At 43.6% G+C, this 18,626-nt stretch overlaps 1 protein-coding gene across 1 annotated transcript; it reads left to right on the forward strand.

Moving 5' to 3' along the window:
* Positions 1–12,870: 12,870 nt before the first annotated feature.
* LOC147898217 (pentatricopeptide repeat-containing protein At5g27110-like) lies at positions 12,871–18,358 on the forward strand. The gene is made up of 3 exons (XM_087378872.1): positions 12,871–13,158; positions 14,291–14,356; positions 14,463–18,358. Exons 1-3 carry the CDS (start codon positions 12,871–12,873, stop codon positions 17,064–17,066), a joined length of 2,958 nt encoding a protein of 985 aa, XP_087234998.1. The 3' UTR covers positions 17,067–18,358.
* Positions 18,359–18,626: the final 268 nt, after the last annotated feature.

The following is an 18,626-nucleotide window of genomic DNA, read 5'->3' on the forward strand; positions in this document are numbered from 1 at the left end:
GTATATGCTACAGGAGTAAGGGTGAAGCCCTTGGTGACTTTATTTTTCTGATTCGAGGCCATTTCGGGGCCTGTTTTGGAGGCGGAAGTTCTCTGCAAGCACTGAGAAAAAGGCCCTATTTTTGTTGTGCGACCACTGTTCTGTAGGTCGGTGAAAAGTTACTGTAGAAATTGCATCGTATGCTTGTGTGCAGAGATATTGGGAGTTATAGAATCATCCTTATTGCCTGTTGATCCAAAATTGTCATTAGGAAGTGACTGTGTGGTCAAATACCACAGATTGTCACTGAAAAGCTTGACAAGAACAACTTCCAAGCATGGAAGTTTAGAATGACAAATTTCCTTATGGGAAAAGGCTATTAGGAGTTCATTGCAGGAAATGAAGAAGAACCAGTTCTTCCTAATGTTCCCAATCAATAGGAAATGCAGGCATTTAAAGGATGGCATGAGAGAGCCAAAAAAGTTATGTACTGGCTGTCTATCAGTATTTCGGATTCTATGATTGTGCATATTCAGGATGCAAGCATGCCAAAGGAGGCATGGGATACTTTGGCAAAAATGTATAGCACAAATATGCAAGCCAAGAAAATGTGGCTCAAGAAGGAGTTGCATAATGTGCAGAGAGAAAATATGAGCATCAATGACTACCACATGAAGGTGAAGAAGATTGCAAATGCACTTGCTTCCATTGGGTCGCCAGTGGAAGATGATGATTTAGTTTTTGTGACCTTGAATGGTCTAGGAAAGGATTATGCACAGTTCTGGACATCCATTGCCGTCCGTGATAAAATTTCCTGATTTTGAGGAGTTGTTTGCTCTTCTAATTTCTGAAGAGTAGAGAAATGGTGGTGCATCTTCTTCAGGAGGAACTTCAAAAGAAACTGTCTTCTACTCAAATGCTGGAAGAGGTAGAGGCAGAGGTAGAGGAGGCCGATCTGGAGGCCATGGTAGCAATCAAAATATGCAGCAAACTCAAGAAAACCAGTCCTATGGAGGAGGATGTGGTAACTCTAGAGGCAGGGGGAGCCAAAGAGGTCGTGGTGGATGGCAGAGAGGCCAAATGCAAATAGTAATGTTGAATGCTACTACTGTGGTAAAATGGGTCATATGGCTAAAGACTACTATAAAAAGTAGAATCACATCATGAATGGAAAATTGCAGCAAGGAAATTATGCATCTTCTAGTAGACAGGGTGATGACAGAAATGAGCATCTGTTTATGGTGCAGCACATGACCAATTTATGTGACAAGAAAGCAATGATGTGTGGTATGTTGACTCAGGTGCATCAAACCACATGACAGGTCATGCAGAATGGATGCAGGATGCAAGGAAAATGGAAAGACTAGGATTTGTGGAGACTGGTGATGATAGTGCACATCCTATTGTGCAGATTGGTAAAATTCCTTTGTTTATGTAGGATGGGAAAAAGAAATACCTGTCTGATGTATTTCATGTCCCGAATATCACCAAGAACTTGGTTTTTATTGGTCAAATGGTTGAGCAGGGCTTGCAGGTCAGATTTAATCCTCATGGATGCTTTGTTGAGGATATGAAAAATAACGGTCGCTTGATAGCAAAAGGAAAGAAGAAGGGCAGGATGTTTATGTTGGATGTGGACATGCCTGAATTGAGTGCAGCAATGTTTGCACATGGGACTGGTGTAGTTGTAGATATTGATATCTGCCATAAACGCATTGGTCATGTTAATGTACATCGACTTAAATCAATGTAGGCCCAAAATATTGTTGCAGGACTGCCTAAATTCAAGGTTGTAGAAATGCATAAGGTATGTGAAGCCTATCAATTTGGAAAACAGGTAAGGAAACCATTTCCTAGACATGTTCAAGAGAGTAAGAAGCCATTGGAATTAATCCACTCTGATGTGTGGACTACTAAAGCTGCATCTATTGGAGGCTGTCATTATTTTGTCACTTTTATTGATGACTACAGCAGAAAAATTTGGGTGTATTTTATGAAAAAGAAAAGTGAAGTGTTTGGGCATTTCAAAGCTTTTAAAGCTATGGTTGAAAAAGAAATAGGCCTACAAATAAAATGCCTAAGGTCAGATGGAGGGGGAAAGTACCTCTCAAATGAGTTTGCAAGGTTCCTGCAGGAGCATGGCATAAAGTAGCAATATTCATGCAATCATACCCCACAGCAAAATGGACTTGCAAAAAGGAAAAACATGCATATTGGAGAGGTATCTCAGGCCATGCTAAATGAAAAAGACCTACTAGATTATTATTGGGCTAAAGCAGTTGTTATAGTAGTTTACATAATGAACAGGACTCCCACTACAACAATACATAGCATGATGCCAGAGGAGATGTATACTAGTAGGAAACCAGATATTTCTCATTTGAAAAATTTTTGTTACATTGCCTATGTTCATGTGCAAAATGAGTTGAGGTCCAAGTTGGATCCAAAACCTGAGAAGTGCATCTTTATTGGTTATTCTCTGTAGCAGAAAGGGTATAGGTGCTATAACCCTTCTACTGGTAAGTTACAGTGAGCAGAGATGTTGTTTTTGATGAGATGAGCAGTTGGTATAAACCAGTAAATGTGACTGATGATGTAGATGCACAAAATGGTAATGCTGCACAGAATTCACAGTAGCAATCACAAAATATTAATGGACCTGCAGTGTCCTTTAGCAGTGGTTCACATACTTTGCCATGGATAGGCAGATTGAGATCAGGAGAATCTCCTCAAAGAAATGCAGATAGTGGTATGCAGGTATCACGAAAAGGAAAAGAGAAGGTACATCAGCCCATGTTTGATGTGAATGCAGGTCACTCTTGATGGTGAATCCAGTGGCTCAAAATAGAGCATTGATGATGAGTTGGGTATTCCTTCTGTTGTTACACATGGAGTAAGGAAGACCAGGGATGTTTTGAGAGCACCTGGAAGTGAGCCTATTTTGCGCAGGTCTATCAGAGCTAGGTATCCTGTGGATAGGTTGAAATATGATGGATTTACAGCCATTCACTATGCCTATATGGTCAAAGTGATACAAGAATCAGAACCCACTTCTTTTGAGCAAGCCATGGGAAAAGAAAAATGGGAGAAAGCCATGGATGAAGAAATGGATGCCTTGGAAGAAAATGCTACATGGGAATTGGTGCCTTTATCTAAAAACAAGAATGCAATTGGCTGTAAGTGGGTTTATAAGGTGAAGCACAATGCAGATGGTTCTGTGAACAGATACAAGGCAAGCTTAGTTGTCAAGGGGTATGCACAGACAAATGGCATTGATTATGAAGAAACATTTAGTCTGGTTGCAAGGATGGCAACCATAAGAGCAGTCATTGCTATGGCTGCATCAAAAGGATGGTCTTTACATCAGATGGATGTAAAGAATGCCTTCTTGCATGGTGATTTGCAAGAAGAGGTCTTTATCGAGCAGCCACCAGGTTATGTTCATGCTGTTCATCCTAAGTTTGTTTGCAGGTTGAAGAAAGCCTTGTATGACGAAGCAAGCACCTAGAACATGGTCTGACAAGATAGGACAGTATCTTGTCACTATTCGCTTTCAGATTTCCAAGGCAGATTTCCCACTTTATGTGAGAAAAACAGAGAAAGGTATTATGCTGCTTGTCATTTATGTTGATGATTTGATCATCACAGGTGATAGTGATGAAGATATCCTTCATGTGAAAATGCTATTGAAGCAGAAGTTTGAGATGAAGGATTTGGGAGAGCTGCATTATTTCTTGGGCATTGAGGTGATTAGATCACCAAGTGGGATACGGCTCTTGCAGAGGCAGTATGGATTGGACATGCTATCCAAATATGGGATGGCAGGCTATAAGCCTATTTTAGTTCCTTTGGAGCAGAATGTGAAGCTGAGCGCAGATGCAGGTGAGCTTCTGGAAGACCTACTATGTACAAATGCAAAGTAGGAAGTTTGATTTATATGACTATTACGAGGCCAGATTTGAGCTATGCTGTTGGATTGGCCAGATTTGAGCTATGCTGTTGGATTGGTAAGTCAGTTTATGCAGGCTCAGAAGTTTGAGATGAAGGATTTGGGAGAGCTGCGTTATTTCTTGGGCATTGAGGTGATTAGATCACCAAGTGGGATACGGCTCTTGCAGAGGCAGTATGGATTGGACATGCTGTCCAAATATGGGATGACAAGTTGTAAGCCTATTTCAGTTCCTTTGGAGCAGAATGTGAAGCTGAGTGCAGATGCAGGTGAGCTTCTGGAAGACCCTACTATGTACAGACGCATAGTAGGAAGTTTGATTTATATGACTATTACCAGGCCAGATTTGAGCTATGCTATTGGATTGGTCAGTCAGTTTACGCAGGCTCCAAGGAAATCGCATTTTGGTGCGGCTAGTTGCATACTCAGGTATGTGAAGTCCACATTGCAGTATGGACTATTTTATGAGACTGGGGTTCAGATACAGTTGCATGGATACATTGATGCTGATTGGGCTGGTAGTATTTCTGATTGATGATCTACCAGTGGATATGTGTTCTGTTTTAGTGCTGCAGTCATTTGGAGCAGCAAGAAACAGCCTACAGTTGCCTTATCGAGCACATAGGCTGAGTACAGGGGTGCAGCAATGGCTGCATGTGAGGTAGCTTGGTTGCATAAGCTACTTTATGATATGCATCAGTCTACAGATGGGCCAGTTGTCATTTATTGTGACAACATGAGCAATATACACTTGGCAAATAACCCAGTCTATCATGCTAGAACAAAGCACATTGAGGTGCATTATCACTATGTGCAGGAGAAGGTTTTACTAGGTCTTATTGATCTAGTTTATGTCAGCACAGAGGATCAGGTAGCTGACATATTCATGAAGGCATTGGGTGCAGAGAAGCTGCGCAAGTTCAGAGACCTGCTTAGTGTGCAGGAATTGGGATTGAGCTCGAGGGGGAGTGTTGAGATATCGAGCTCCACTCATGATATGCCAGGGTGACCGTTGTGCATTTATGTCACTGACTTGTTAGCTGCAGATGCGGTTGGTACACCGCCCATGAATAATAGCTGGATGACAGCTATCCTTATGTACTCTAGTTCATGACTCAGTTAGTATGCCACCTTAGTTAGCTGAGTTTGGTTTGAGACCCACATATAGGGTTCTTCTATTTCTTTGTACTAGAGTTCTTTTGGCTTACACAACTAAGAAGAGGAAAACTGTTTTCAGCCTCCACCTTTGTGTGTATTCCCCCATTGTGTATGTAAGAAAGCCGCAAGTGAGACTCCTTCCTCCTCTCCCACTATCTTCACAGTGTCCACAGTGTGTTGACCTAGACGTTGTTCTCCTTATACAAGGGGGTGTTTATCAATTCTAGCAGAGCACACATGGTAATGTTTTGGCACAGCAAGCTGTAGGCATAGTTGTGGTTGTATTGTAGGCACCATTTTATAGCCACAACAATAGTGGCGTTGTCATCAATGAAGCATGGCAAGATTTTTCTAGCCCTGTCAATATCAGCAAACATGTTTACAACACTCCCGGTAGCTCGAGCTGACCCTCATATGTTAACTTCCTGATTAGTGCAAAAGGTATTCTCACAAAACAACGACCTTGTTTAGAGTTGCTACGTTGCTTGTTTTGGTTGCAAGCTTTGTTTTGAGGGAATTAAAATTTGGCATTGCATTGACATTGACATGGTTGTAGTAGAGGGAGCACATGTAGGCTTCTTCAATTGTTTCCTTCTACTCCCAAAGATTGTTTTGATTCATAAACTCTTTGTGGTTGTCCCGTGTGAGTTTCATCTTAGCTCTGAATGTGAGGCAACCACATCCTACACACTCAAAGCTCGACGTGTCTTTGACTTTGGCCAAGTAATTGTTTTGCTTTTTGACCGATACCGTGTTGTTGTCGACACATTTCCTCTTGCCCCGCCAAGGCATGCTTGGCACACACTCGCACAAGTGGTGGTCAGGCATCCGTTGTGGAGGTTTCTAGGGTCATTGACAATTGGTATTGCCATGCATGACCATGTCCTGTATGTCTTGTTGCAAAAACCTTTGCTCTCATACCTCCCATGGCCCGTTTTTTCTTTGAAGGCACATGCAATTGCCTTTATTGGTTGTCCTAGAAGTAATTGCATCACTTGGAGTAGTGTTTCCTCATCCTCGGTTGTCCAAGCTTTGTAGCTACGCTTTTGCTTGAAAGGAACCAAGGGAATGATTGTTGCGAGTGATGTTGTCTCATCCAGCATCATCAGATGTGGCCATTTATTGTCTTGTTGGCCAATGTCAAACTCTTCAGCTAGGTCCTTGCCATTGTGCACCAACAACCTAAATGAACCCCCCAAACTATGCTGGATAACCCTTAAGGTGTTGATCACTATTTGCCGTGTGCACGTGCTTGACCTATCGTTGGCAACCACCTTGTTTGTCAGGTCGATGGATGTATTGGCATAGATATTATGGTTTGCTAGTATGGCTTCCAGAATTTCATAACTGCTTGTTGGCTGTGAAGCTAGGATGCAAAGAAGAACATTTGTATTTCTTGACTTTTTAGCAATAAAAAAATCATCGAGGCGTACATTGTAGGGTGCAATAGCAGCTTGTATATCCATGGTGTGTGGTGCGTAAAAATTGCACGCATGAAGCGTTGGCCCACTTTGAGAAGGGCCACATAATTTTTAATTCAAATGCCCTATTTAGCAATGCTCCACTTCAAGCGATTCTAGAGAGCCCACATACAATGATAACTTTCAAATTAAAGACAAAAGAGGCGATGACTTGCGCCAATCAAGGAGTTATTTATTTATTTGTATTGCATGTACAATGGAAGTTTTATTTTGCATGGCGAAATTTACAATGTGAAGCTCTAGTGTTGAAAGGCAAGAAAGTATTTTCTATGAGGAGTGCCTAGAAATGAAAAGCATAAGACGCTGGGGGGGAAACCTTGAGAGCTATTTACAATGGAACATGCGAGAAAGTCATCTTAGGCATCCATCGTGAAACTGGTCACAAACCCGGCGTCTAAGAAGGGGTAGTTAAGCTTCAACACGTCGTCGACATGGTTCCTGCAGAGTTTTATCGCGACTTGCGAACCACCACGGTCTGCAGCACAGCCTTTCAAGGAGGGAATGTGAGAGATTGTCTGAACATAGTCATAGGTGTAGCAAAAAGGACATGCTAGATCTTTGCTCATGCGTGGGCCACTGCAACCTCCACATTGAAACTCGACAAAACACCAACAACCTAGCCAATTAATAGAGAAATTGTTAGCAACGCTCTATATTGATGGTATTTGATGCAAAGTTTTCAACTCACCTTTTTACCGTATCATAGTTGCAACACTTGTCTCATGAAAGTATCTTGCAATGCCACACGAAGACTTCCATCTGGGACTACTGCTAAGATAGTGAAGTCGAACAGAGCAAGAGCATGCCTTGTGCGCATGAAGGAATTGTTCTTGGCAATGTACATGACAACGCTTTCGTCTATGAATTCTTCAACCAACCGCACTAGCGTGTGCCTCCTCTCTGCCACAAAGGTTAGTTGCAAGGAAAGTTGCTACCGCTCAGGAGATCTCCAATCAACAATCGGTTAGAGGTTCAACAACTACAAAAACTAGTGCTTATTGTTGTGCGGTCTTCAGTGTTTGGGCCATCTGCAATGATTATTTGGGCATTGAGGTGATTAGATCACCAAGTGGGATACGGCTCTTGCAGAGGCAGTATGGATTGGACATGCTATCCAAATATGGGATGGCAGGCTATAAGCCTATTTTAGTTCCTTTGGAGCAGAATGTGAAGCTGAGCGCAGATGCAGGTGAGCTTCTGGAAGACCTACTATGTACAAATGCAAAGTAGGAAGTTTGATTTATATGACTATTACGAGGCCAGATTTGAGCTATGCTGTTGGATTGGCCAGATTTGAGCTATGCTGTTGGATTGGTAAGTCAGTTTATGCAGGCTCAGAAGTTTGAGATGAAGGATTTGGGAGAGCTGCGTTATTTCTTGGGCATTGAGGTGATTAGATCACCAAGTGGGATACGGCTCTTGCAGAGGCAGTATGGATTGGACATGCTGTCCAAATATGGGATGACAAGTTGTAAGCCTATTTCAGTTCCTTTGGAGCAGAATGTGAAGCTGAGTGCAGATGCAGGTGAGCTTCTGGAAGACCCTACTATGTACAGACGCATAGTAGGAAGTTTGATTTATATGACTATTACCAGGCCAGATTTGAGCTATGCTATTGGATTGGTCAGTCAGTTTACGCAGGCTCCAAGGAAATCGCATTTTGGTGCGGCTAGTTGCATACTCAGGTATGTGAAGTCCACATTGCAGTATGGACTATTTTATGAGACTGGGGTTCAGATACAGTTGCATGGATACATTGATGCTGATTGGGCTGGTAGTATTTCTGATTGATGATCTACCAGTGGATATGTGTTCTGTTTTAGTGCTGCAGTCATTTGGAGCAGCAAGAAACAGCCTACAGTTGCCTTATCGAGCACATAGGCTGAGTACAGGGGTGCAGCAATGGCTGCATGTGAGGTAGCTTGGTTGCATAAGCTACTTTATGATATGCATCAGTCTACAGATGGGCCAGTTGTCATTTATTGTGACAACATGAGCAATATACACTTGGCAAATAACCCAGTCTATCATGCTAGAACAAAGCACATTGAGGTGCATTATCACTATGTGCAGGAGAAGGTTTTACTAGGTCTTATTGATCTAGTTTATGTCAGCACAGAGGATCAGGTAGCTGACATATTCATGAAGGCATTGGGTGCAGAGAAGCTGCGCAAGTTCAGAGACCTGCTTAGTGTGCAGGAATTGGGATTGAGCTCGAGGGGGAGTGTTGAGATATCGAGCTCCACTCATGATATGCCAGGGTGACCGTTGTGCATTTATGTCACTGACTTGTTAGCTGCAGATGCGGTTGGTACACCGCCCATGAATAATAGCTGGATGACAGCTATCCTTATGTACTCTAGTTCATGACTCAGTTAGTATGCCACCTTAGTTAGCTGAGTTTGGTTTGAGACCCACATATAGGGTTCTTCTATTTCTTTGTACTAGAGTTCTTTTGGCTTACACAACTAAGAAGAGGAAAACTGTTTTCAGCCTCCACCTTTGTGTGTATTCCCCCATTGTGTATGTAAGAAAGCCGCAAGTGAGACTCCTTCCTCCTCTCCCACTATCTTCACAGTGTCCACAGTGTGTTGACCTAGACGTTGTTCTCCTTATACAAGGGGGTGTTTATCAATTCTAGCAGAGCACACATGGTAATGTTTTGGCACAGCAAGCTGTAGGCATAGTTGTGGTTGTATTGTAGGCACCATTTTATAGCCACAACAATAGTGGCGTTGTCATCAATGAAGCATGGCAAGATTTTTCTAGCCCTGTCAATATCAGCAAACATGTTTACAACACTCCCGGTAGCTCGAGCTGACCCTCATATGTTAACTTCCTGATTAGTGCAAAAGGTATTCTCACAAAACAACGACCTTGTTTAGAGTTGCTACGTTGCTTGTTTTGGTTGCAAGCTTTGTTTTGAGGGAATTAAAATTTGGCATTGCATTGACATTGACATGGTTGTAGTAGAGGGAGCACATGTAGGCTTCTTCAATTGTTTCCTTCTACTCCCAAAGATTGTTTTGATTCATAAACTCTTTGTGGTTGTCCCGTGTGAGTTTCATCTTAGCTCTGAATGTGAGGCAACCACATCCTACACACTCAAAGCTCGACGTGTCTTTGACTTTGGCCAAGTAATTGTTTTGCTTTTTGACCGATACCGTGTTGTTGTCGACACATTTCCTCTTGCCCCGCCAAGGCATGCTTGGCACACACTCGCACAAGTGGTGGTCAGGCATCCGTTGTGGAGGTTTCTAGGGTCATTGACAATTGGTATTGCCATGCATGACCATGTCCTGTATGTCTTGTTGCAAAAACCTTTGCTCTCATACCTCCCATGGCCCGTTTTTTCTTTGAAGGCACATGCAATTGCCTTTATTGGTTGTCCTAGAAGTAATTGCATCACTTGGAGTAGTGTTTCCTCATCCTCGGTTGTCCAAGCTTTGTAGCTACGCTTTTGCTTGAAAGGAACCAAGGGAATGATTGTTGCGAGTGATGTTGTCTCATCCAGCATCATCAGATGTGGCCATTTATTGTCTTGTTGGCCAATGTCAAACTCTTCAGCTAGGTCCTTGCCATTGTGCACCAACAACCTAAATGAACCCCCCAAACTATGCTGGATAACCCTTAAGGTGTTGATCACTATTTGCCGTGTGCACGTGCTTGACCTATCGTTGGCAACCACCTTGTTTGTCAGGTCGATGGATGTATTGGCATAGATATTATGGTTTGCTAGTATGGCTTCCAGAATTTCATAACTGCTTGTTGGCTGTGAAGCTAGGATGCAAAGAAGAACATTTGTATTTCTTGACTTTTTAGCAATAAAAAAATCATCGAGGCGTACATTGTAGGGTGCAATAGCAGCTTGTATATCCATGGTGTGTGGTGCGTAAAAATTGCACGCATGAAGCGTTGGCCCACTTTGAGAAGGGCCACATAATTTTTAATTCAAATGCCCTATTTAGCAATGCTCCACTTCAAGCGATTCTAGAGAGCCCACATACAATGATAACTTTCAAATTAAAGACAAAAGAGGCGATGACTTGCGCCAATCAAGGAGTTATTTATTTATTTGTATTGCATGTACAATGGAAGTTTTATTTTGCATGGCGAAATTTACAATGTGAAGCTCTAGTGTTGAAAGGCAAGAAAGTATTTTCTATGAGGAGTGCCTAGAAATGAAAAGCATAAGACGCTGGGGGGGAAACCTTGAGAGCTATTTACAATGGAACATGCGAGAAAGTCATCTTAGGCATCCATCGTGAAACTGGTCACAAACCCGGCGTCTAAGAAGGGGTAGTTAAGCTTCAACACGTCGTCGACATGGTTCCTGCAGAGTTTTATCGCGACTTGCGAACCACCACGGTCTGCAGCACAGCCTTTCAAGGAGGGAATGTGAGAGATTGTCTGAACATAGTCATAGGTGTAGCAAAAAGGACATGCTAGATCTTTGCTCATGCGTGGGCCACTGCAACCTCCACATTGAAACTCGACAAAACACCAACAACCTAGCCAATTAATAGAGAAATTGTTAGCAACGCTCTATATTGATGGTATTTGATGCAAAGTTTTCAACTCACCTTTTTACCGTATCATAGTTGCAACACTTGTCTCATGAAAGTATCTTGCAATGCCACACGAAGACTTCCATCTGGGACTACTGCTAAGATAGTGAAGTCGAACAGAGCAAGAGCATGCCTTGTGCGCATGAAGGAATTGTTCTTGGCAATGTACATGACAACGCTTTCGTCTATGAATTCTTCAACCAACCGCACTAGCGTGTGCCTCCTCTCTGCCACAAAGGTTAGTTGCAAGGAAAGTTGCTACCGCTCAGGAGATCTCCAATCAACAATCGGTTAGAGGTTCAACAACTACAAAAACTAGTGCTTATTGTTGTGCGGTCTTCAGTGTTTGGGCCATCTGCAATGATTATTTGGTTTGATGGAGGCCTGCCTAGGTCCAGCTTTACAATGACAAAAGCTATGGTTGCCATCAATGACATGAAAGATGTCTTGCTTGTTTCGACTTGCTTTGTAGCCCATGGTGCATAGACTCGTATTGGCTTCTCTGGAACGAATGATATGTTGCCTTCGAAGGGCTCGATTTTGATTATTGTTGTTGTGGCATCTACTCGTTTGCTGTCAGTGTGTATATGTTTTGGTGTGTGCCAACTTTGCTAACCAATGTAGAAAAAGAGTTAGCTAGGATTCAACAGTGGAGCTAGTGTGGTTTGTTGCATCATCTGAATTGCTTTCATCTTCTTCAAAGGGGGCTCGATGTCGAGCTCTATCCTGTAACGTATCTTCAGTAGGCATCCCTGCTTGTGCACGTCTTTTCTGACTGAATAATTAAAACCTCAAAGGCTCAGGCCGCAAACCATGAGGTTGGTATTTGAAAATAGGTGGGTGATTACCTTCACCGTAAGCTTGTTCTGCAGCCACATGGAAGGCCGTCTTGTGTGTCTTCTTGCTGACCTTCTTGATGTTGGAATGCTTCAAAAGGGACCATCTTTAATAAACTCTTTCTCTTGTGTGAACACAATAGGAACATCGATGGTGGCAGATTGCCCTCATGCTATTGTTTTTAATAAACAACCGCCAGAAATCGAAACAAAGCCTTGGCTAGCTAGAGCACATATTTTTTCATTGGCTACCACTCTAAGAGCGAAGAAGGCATGCAGCTCAAAAGAAAATGTACTAATTATAGAAATGTTGAAGCAACATGGTAAAACGTTTGGAACTTATTAAATTGCATCAAGGAAAGAGGAAGGGGGAGGGGAGGCCTAAGGGAGAGTAGAAGCCATGAAAGCTCAGAAAAAGGACGCACGGATGAAGACATAGACAATGAAGAAAACTAGATTCCGGATCACCAGATGCGGCAACCACACATGTGGGGGGTCATGAAAAGAGTGCAACAGGGCCATGAAAATAGCACAAATAAAAATCCCCACTAATTATTTTTATGTTTTGAACCTGTAACCTCCACTAAGACCTCCAAAGGCAGGCCAAAAATGTGTGTGTGTGTGTGCGTGCGCGCGCACACACACACACACATAAAGATCTCTGTATAAGATCTCTCTCTCTCTCTCTTTTATACATATACATATACATACATACATACATACATACATACATATATATACATATATAAATATATGTATATGTATGTATGTATGTATGTATGCATGTATGTATGTGTGTGTGTCTTAATTTGAGATAGAAATCTTTCAAGATAAGAATCTCAAAGCCAGAGGTGGCAGATCGTTTAACCTTCCACCCAAAAGATACCCTGCCCTTCTGAATGGGCGAATGCGGAGCGTTCTACACGACGAGAGGTCCGCTGGAGAAAACTACGTGCAGCATACATAAATGTCTAATGAAAACAAATTACTGTATTAAAGCAGCCAGAGGCAAACTTGATGGAATAGTCTATGCCAATCTCATAGGGAAAGTGGTTTTTGAGAATGAGCCTTTGTATTGTAGGAAAAAAAATGAGTTTTACTTGGAGGTTGGTGGAAGTCTTGGCTGGAAGGTTATTGAGATTGGAACTACAACTACTGCTGAGGTGGTTGAAGATCAGTTCACGAATGTGCTGTTGGAGATGAAGCAAAATGGAGGACCTAGGTAGCATACAGGTGGCAAGAGAAGGCTTGAGTGTGGGAGTGAAATGGTGCGAAATGGCCTCCGAATGTGGCGCAGAGCATAAGTTACCGATTGAGAAAGTGCCAAGATTGAAGGGGTTGCTTCATTCACGCTTAACAATGCCAAAAATTTCAATGTTAAAGGAGCTACTTCGACCTCCGAGACTGGTGGCTACATTCATGGATGACTTACTTGGGAAGGGTTCTTTGTTTGTCTTCCATACAAATAGGGAGAGCTTCCTCATGGCATGGGAATGTCCTTTTAGCGAACTGCCCACTCCCATGTTCATAGAAACCTGCAAACTATAATCAATGAACTTCCATACAAATAGGGAGAGCTTCCTCATGGCATGGGAATGTCCTCTTAGCGAACGGCCCGCTCCCATGTTCATAGAAACCTGCAAATTATATTCAATGAACTTCCAACATTTTCATTTTCATAGTAAACAAGATGAATTTCATTCATTTGGCTTGCCCTAGATGGTGAGTGGAAAAAGGGGCGAATTGCAAGTTGGTGTGGAAAATTTCATGGGATTCTCATATCGTGTATGCTCCTCCAATCAATGCATGCCAAACTAGAATGCTTGGCCAGTTGCTTAGTATATGGGCCAGTTGCTAACTATATGGGCTATTGTAAGTAGCTAATAATAGTTCAATTGATCTAACGGTGTCATATGGCTTCACAAGCTTTTAGAGTTTCATAAAAGGCTTTAGTAAAAAAAGTGAACATATAAGTAACTAAATACTTGATTTTTCTCTTTGGAGGGCAAACGATTTACTAAGGCCTACCATTAGGGGATTTTGTCTATTTTGCAGAATCTGAGATTTTGTAAAATCTTCAAAATTTTAGGCAATGCGTTCAAAAATTTGGCCCGCTTCCTTTCAAAGCCTTCTGCTTCGTTATGCTTCTCTCTCTTGCTCGAGTTCTTTTCGCGAGTCGCGATGATGATATAGGAGGATGTAGAGATCCCTGTCGTACCTCTGACGCAACATCAACAAAATTATGCAGCCCTATCTTCGCTCAGGTGCATCGCCAGAGGTTTTTTCGTAACAAAGATTCACACTCTGACTGGTTGGCAGCTCATCGCTCTCCGCTGGCTTCCTCTAAGGACAGTGGAGCTCTGGTGGAGGAATGTTCGCCTGCAGGTACTGCTGCCCTTGGGTACGATCGAGATTTACATGGGTAATTTGGTTCTTTACCAATGGTGTAAATTGGCTAGTCTGACGAGTATCTTGTGAATGTGAACAACAGAAGGACCCAAAGTCTCCGGAATTAAAGCATAAGATGATCAAGGAGTCGTTACCGGTAGACGGATGGTTCAATCCAGGTTGGGTTAAAGACATGCTCGAGAAAAAACCGAAAGCATCCAGTGGTCGGTCCCAAGACTATGGCTTCGTGGAAAACTCTGGCAAGGCTGCAGTAAAGGTCAATGCATCTAAAGCACTAGAAGTGCACGAGAAGAGGAGCTGGGAAATGGTAAGCTTAGATGAGGCACTCACGTCACTGGAACGGATGCCCCAGCCACCTTCAGTTGAGAACCTTACCTGCATCGTGCATAAGTGCAGAACAAAGAAAAATGTAGCGCATACCAAGCGCTTGTATGCCTACATATGCAAAAACGGGCTGGAAGATCATAGATATCTTGGGAACTACCTCGTCCCAATGTTGGTCCAAGTTGGAAGCATGTGTGATGCTGAGCAGGTTTTCAACAAGTTGTTTGATCGGAATGTGTATTCTTGGACTTCCCTCATATGGGGGTATATTGAATTTGGTGATGCAAAGGAGGCCCTCAACCTTTACCAAAGAATGCAAGAGGATTCTGTACATCCTAGCAAGTGTACCTTCCTGGCTGTACTAAAGGCTTGTGCTAGGCTAAAAGATGCAGCAAGAGGCCGAGAAACACACACTGAGATAGCCAGAAAAGGGCTAGAAAGAGATCTTTTTGTTGGCAGCACCGTGGTGGACATGTATGCCAAATGTGGCTCGCTTGCAGAAGCACGAGAAGTGTTTGACAATCTGCCAGTTCGAAATGAGGTCTCGTGGACTGCACTCATTGCAGGATATGCTGAGCATGGGCTTTGTGAAGAGGCTCTGAATTGTCTTGAAGAGATGCAACTGGAAGGTTTTTTTCCAAATGCCGTCACATTTGTCTGCGGCTTGAAAGCTTGTGGCGTCATAGGAGCCATGGAGGAGGGCCGTAAAATTCACACCGAGATAGTCAGAAAGGAGCTGGAAATAGATGTTGTTATTGGTAGCACCTTGGTGGATATGTATGCCAAATGTGGCTCGCTTCCTGAAGCTCAGGAAGCGTTTGACAAGCTGCCTGTTCGAAATGAGGTCTCGTGGAATGTACTGATCGCAGGATATACCAAACATGGGCTTGGTGAGGAAGCACTCAACTGTCTTGAACAGATGCATCTGGAGGGTCTCTCTCCAAATGCTGCCACATTTATCTGCAGCTTGAAAGCTTGTGGCAGCATAGGAGCCATAGACAAGGGCCAAGAAATACACGCTGAGATAGTCAGAAAGGGGCTGGAACAAAGTCTTCCTGTTGGCAACACCTTGGTGGATTTATATGCCAATTGTGGCTCACTTGCAGAAGCACAGGAAGTGTTTGACAAGCTGCCAATTCGAGATCAGGTCTCGTGGAACACACTGATTGCAGGATATGCCGAGCATGGGCTTGGTGAGGAAGCGCTGAACTATCTGGAACAGATGAACGTGAAGGGTTTCTCTCCAAATTCTGTGACATTTGTTTGCATCTTGAAAGCTTGTGGCAGCATAGGAGCCAGGGACAAGGGCTATGAAATGCATGCCGAGATAGCCAGAAAGGGGCTGGAAAGAGAGCACTTTGTCAGCAACACCTTGGTGTATATGTATGCCAAATGTGGCCGTCTTGCAGAAGCACGGAACGCATTGGACAAGTTGCCAGTTCGAGACAAGGTCTCGTGGACTGCACTGATCACTGGATATGCCGAGCAGGGGCTTGGTGAGGAAGCGCTGGAGTGTCTTGAACAGATGGAACTAGAGGGTCTTTCTCCAGATGCTGTTACGTTTGTTTGCAGCTTGAAAGCGTGTGGCGGCATAGGAGCCATAGACAAGGGCCGAGAATTACATGCTGAGATTTCCAGAAATGGGCTGGAAAGAGATCTTGTTGTGGGCAGAACCTTGGTGGATATGTATGCCAAATGTGGTTTGCTTGCAGAAGCACGGCAAGTGTTTGACAAGCTCCCAGTTCAGGACGTATTATCGTGGACTGCACTGATTGCAGGATATGCCCAGCAAGGAGAAAGTGAAATTGTTTTCCAGATGCTTGAAAAAATGAGAAGAGAAAGGATAAAGCCAAACGGGGTCACATTTTCTATTGTTCTTACTTTATGCAGTCACACAGGTCTGGTAGATAAGGGCCAGAAATACTTTGAGGCCATGAGTAGAGACTATGGCATCACTCCAACCATTGAGCATCACATTGGCATAGTTGACCTCCTCGGCCGTGCAGGCCAAATAGACAAGGCGGTAGAGATGGTGAAGGAGATGCCTTTCCAGCCTAATCTTATTGCATGGCATACGGTCTTGGGTGCTTGTCAAAAGTGCACTAATGTGGAGTTTGGAAGATTGGCCTTTGAACATGCAGTGCAGTTGGATGAAAAGGATACTGCATCTTATGTCTTGATGTCTAACATTTATGCAGATTCTCACATGCAGGAGGAAGAGAAGAAGATTGAGGCAGTGCGAATGCAGAAACAAGCATATAAGAAGCTAGGACAGATTTGGACTGACAGTAACGAGATTGTGCATTCGTTTTTGTGGGGCATACCAGACACTCCCAGAGAGAGAATATGCATGCAAAGCTAGAACATCTTTCCTTCAAAATGAGGGACGGCTATGTCCCAGAATGTACGTTGGTGCAAAGAAAGATTGGATATGTGGGCAGAGTGAGAAGCTGTTTATTGCATGTGCCTTAATCAGCGTGTTTGTAATTACAATCATGCAGAAGGGCTAAAAGGGATATAGGAGGGGACCCACCTCACTCCCATTTTGTACCTCATCTTTTGATGTTGGCACCTTACTCCTAATCTACACTACCTCCTTCCTGCTCAGCTCGGTGCACTCCGCTATCTCCCTCTTCTAGCTCACTTCTCTTTCTCTCCCTCCTATTCTTTTCCCCCCCTCTCTCATCATGTGCCCAGGGCAAGGCTGCCTACCTGGCAGTCGGAAAACAACGTATGGGACAGAGCCACGGGGCCAACCACAGCACACAAGCCCACGTGGACATAGCCATGGGGCAGGGGAAGCAGACAAAAAGGGCCCAGGCCCCAGGCCTCATCCAGGGCAGTGTGGACTGCTGTTCTTCTCCGTACACCCTCCAGGAGCAACAGGTCTGCCCTGGGTCTCTGTTCCAGGACTCGCACTGCCATGTGGGAAGTCCTCAGGAATAGGGGCCACTATAGGATCCACGGGAGCCTGCAGCATTTTCTAGGCCCAAGAGCAGTTGGTATAGGGCAGGGATAGCCACAAACTGGGCAACTGTCGTTGCTCATTGCCTGTCAACATAAATTGTTGCTCTCAATGTCTGTGCTCTCGGTTCTAAGGACCACTAAGCTCCAATCCATTCAATTCCAACAGCTATAGACTTAGTCTGTGACAGGTCTTTCTTTTCCTTACGAACTGGGTTTGTCAATATGGGGGGCATCCTATAAGAGGAGGCATTCCCTCCCTGATTTCAGGATCAGCCTTATTGCAACAACAACAGTCAGTGCTGCAGGACCAGTAGCATTCTTGCAGCACTAGCAGTAAATAGTCCAGCAGTCCGATCAGTCTCATCAATCATCTCTCTCTCTCTCTCTCTCTCTTCAAAGTTAGCATTCCTCACTTCCGCCCCCAGTAGTCAGACAGGATTCACTCTCTTTTACTAAATCGACCCCCTTCTCCTAATCTGTCCCGTCCCCTTCTTCATCCCAAAACTGGACCAAGTTTGTTAGGATTAAAACTAATTGGTCTAGGGGTTTCTAGGTCTAGAAGGAATATAGTTGAGGGGACTGTATAAGCCTACCTCAATCCCATTGTACCTCATGTTTTGATTTTGACACCTTACTCCCAAAATAAGTGCTCTGCTCTATGCACTGCCCTATCTTCTTCTCTTTCTCACTCTTCCTCTATTTGCTACTCTGCCCCCCCCCCCCCACCTCCCCCCCCCTCTCTCTCTCTCTCTCTCTCTGTGCTTTCCAGTTCCACTCACTCCCTTTTGTGAACTCTCCCCCCTTTTCCTAGTTGCCTATATGGTAATCCAAAGATGGGAAATGCTTGCGTATTACCTTTGTACATGACACAACCCTCTCGATATTCTGTGGTGCTTGGAAGAGAGAATACTTGAATTGTGTGACTTAACATAGTGGCCGCTTGGTGGCTTGTTGG

The sequence above is a fragment of the Dipteris shenzhenensis genome, chromosome 9 (genome assembly GCF_047967505.1).
Source record: "Dipteris shenzhenensis isolate YYH24624 ecotype China chromosome 9, Dip_SZ_1.0, whole genome shotgun sequence".
NCBI lineage: Eukaryota > Viridiplantae > Streptophyta > Polypodiopsida > Gleicheniales > Dipteridaceae > Dipteris > Dipteris shenzhenensis.

Coding starts and splice junctions, on each gene's coding strand:
- LOC147898217 (XM_087378872.1), top strand. CDS start 12,871: ATGGGCGAATGCGGAGCGTTCTACACGACGAGAGGTCCGCTGGAGAAA. Junction 13,159..14,290: donor TTGAAGATCAGTTCACGAAT/GTGCTGTTGGAG, acceptor ACTGGTTGGCAG/CTCATCGCTCTCCGCTGGCT. Junction 14,357..14,462: donor GGAGGAATGTTCGCCTGCAG/GTACTGCTGCCC, acceptor TGTGAACAACAG/AAGGACCCAAAGTCTCCGGA.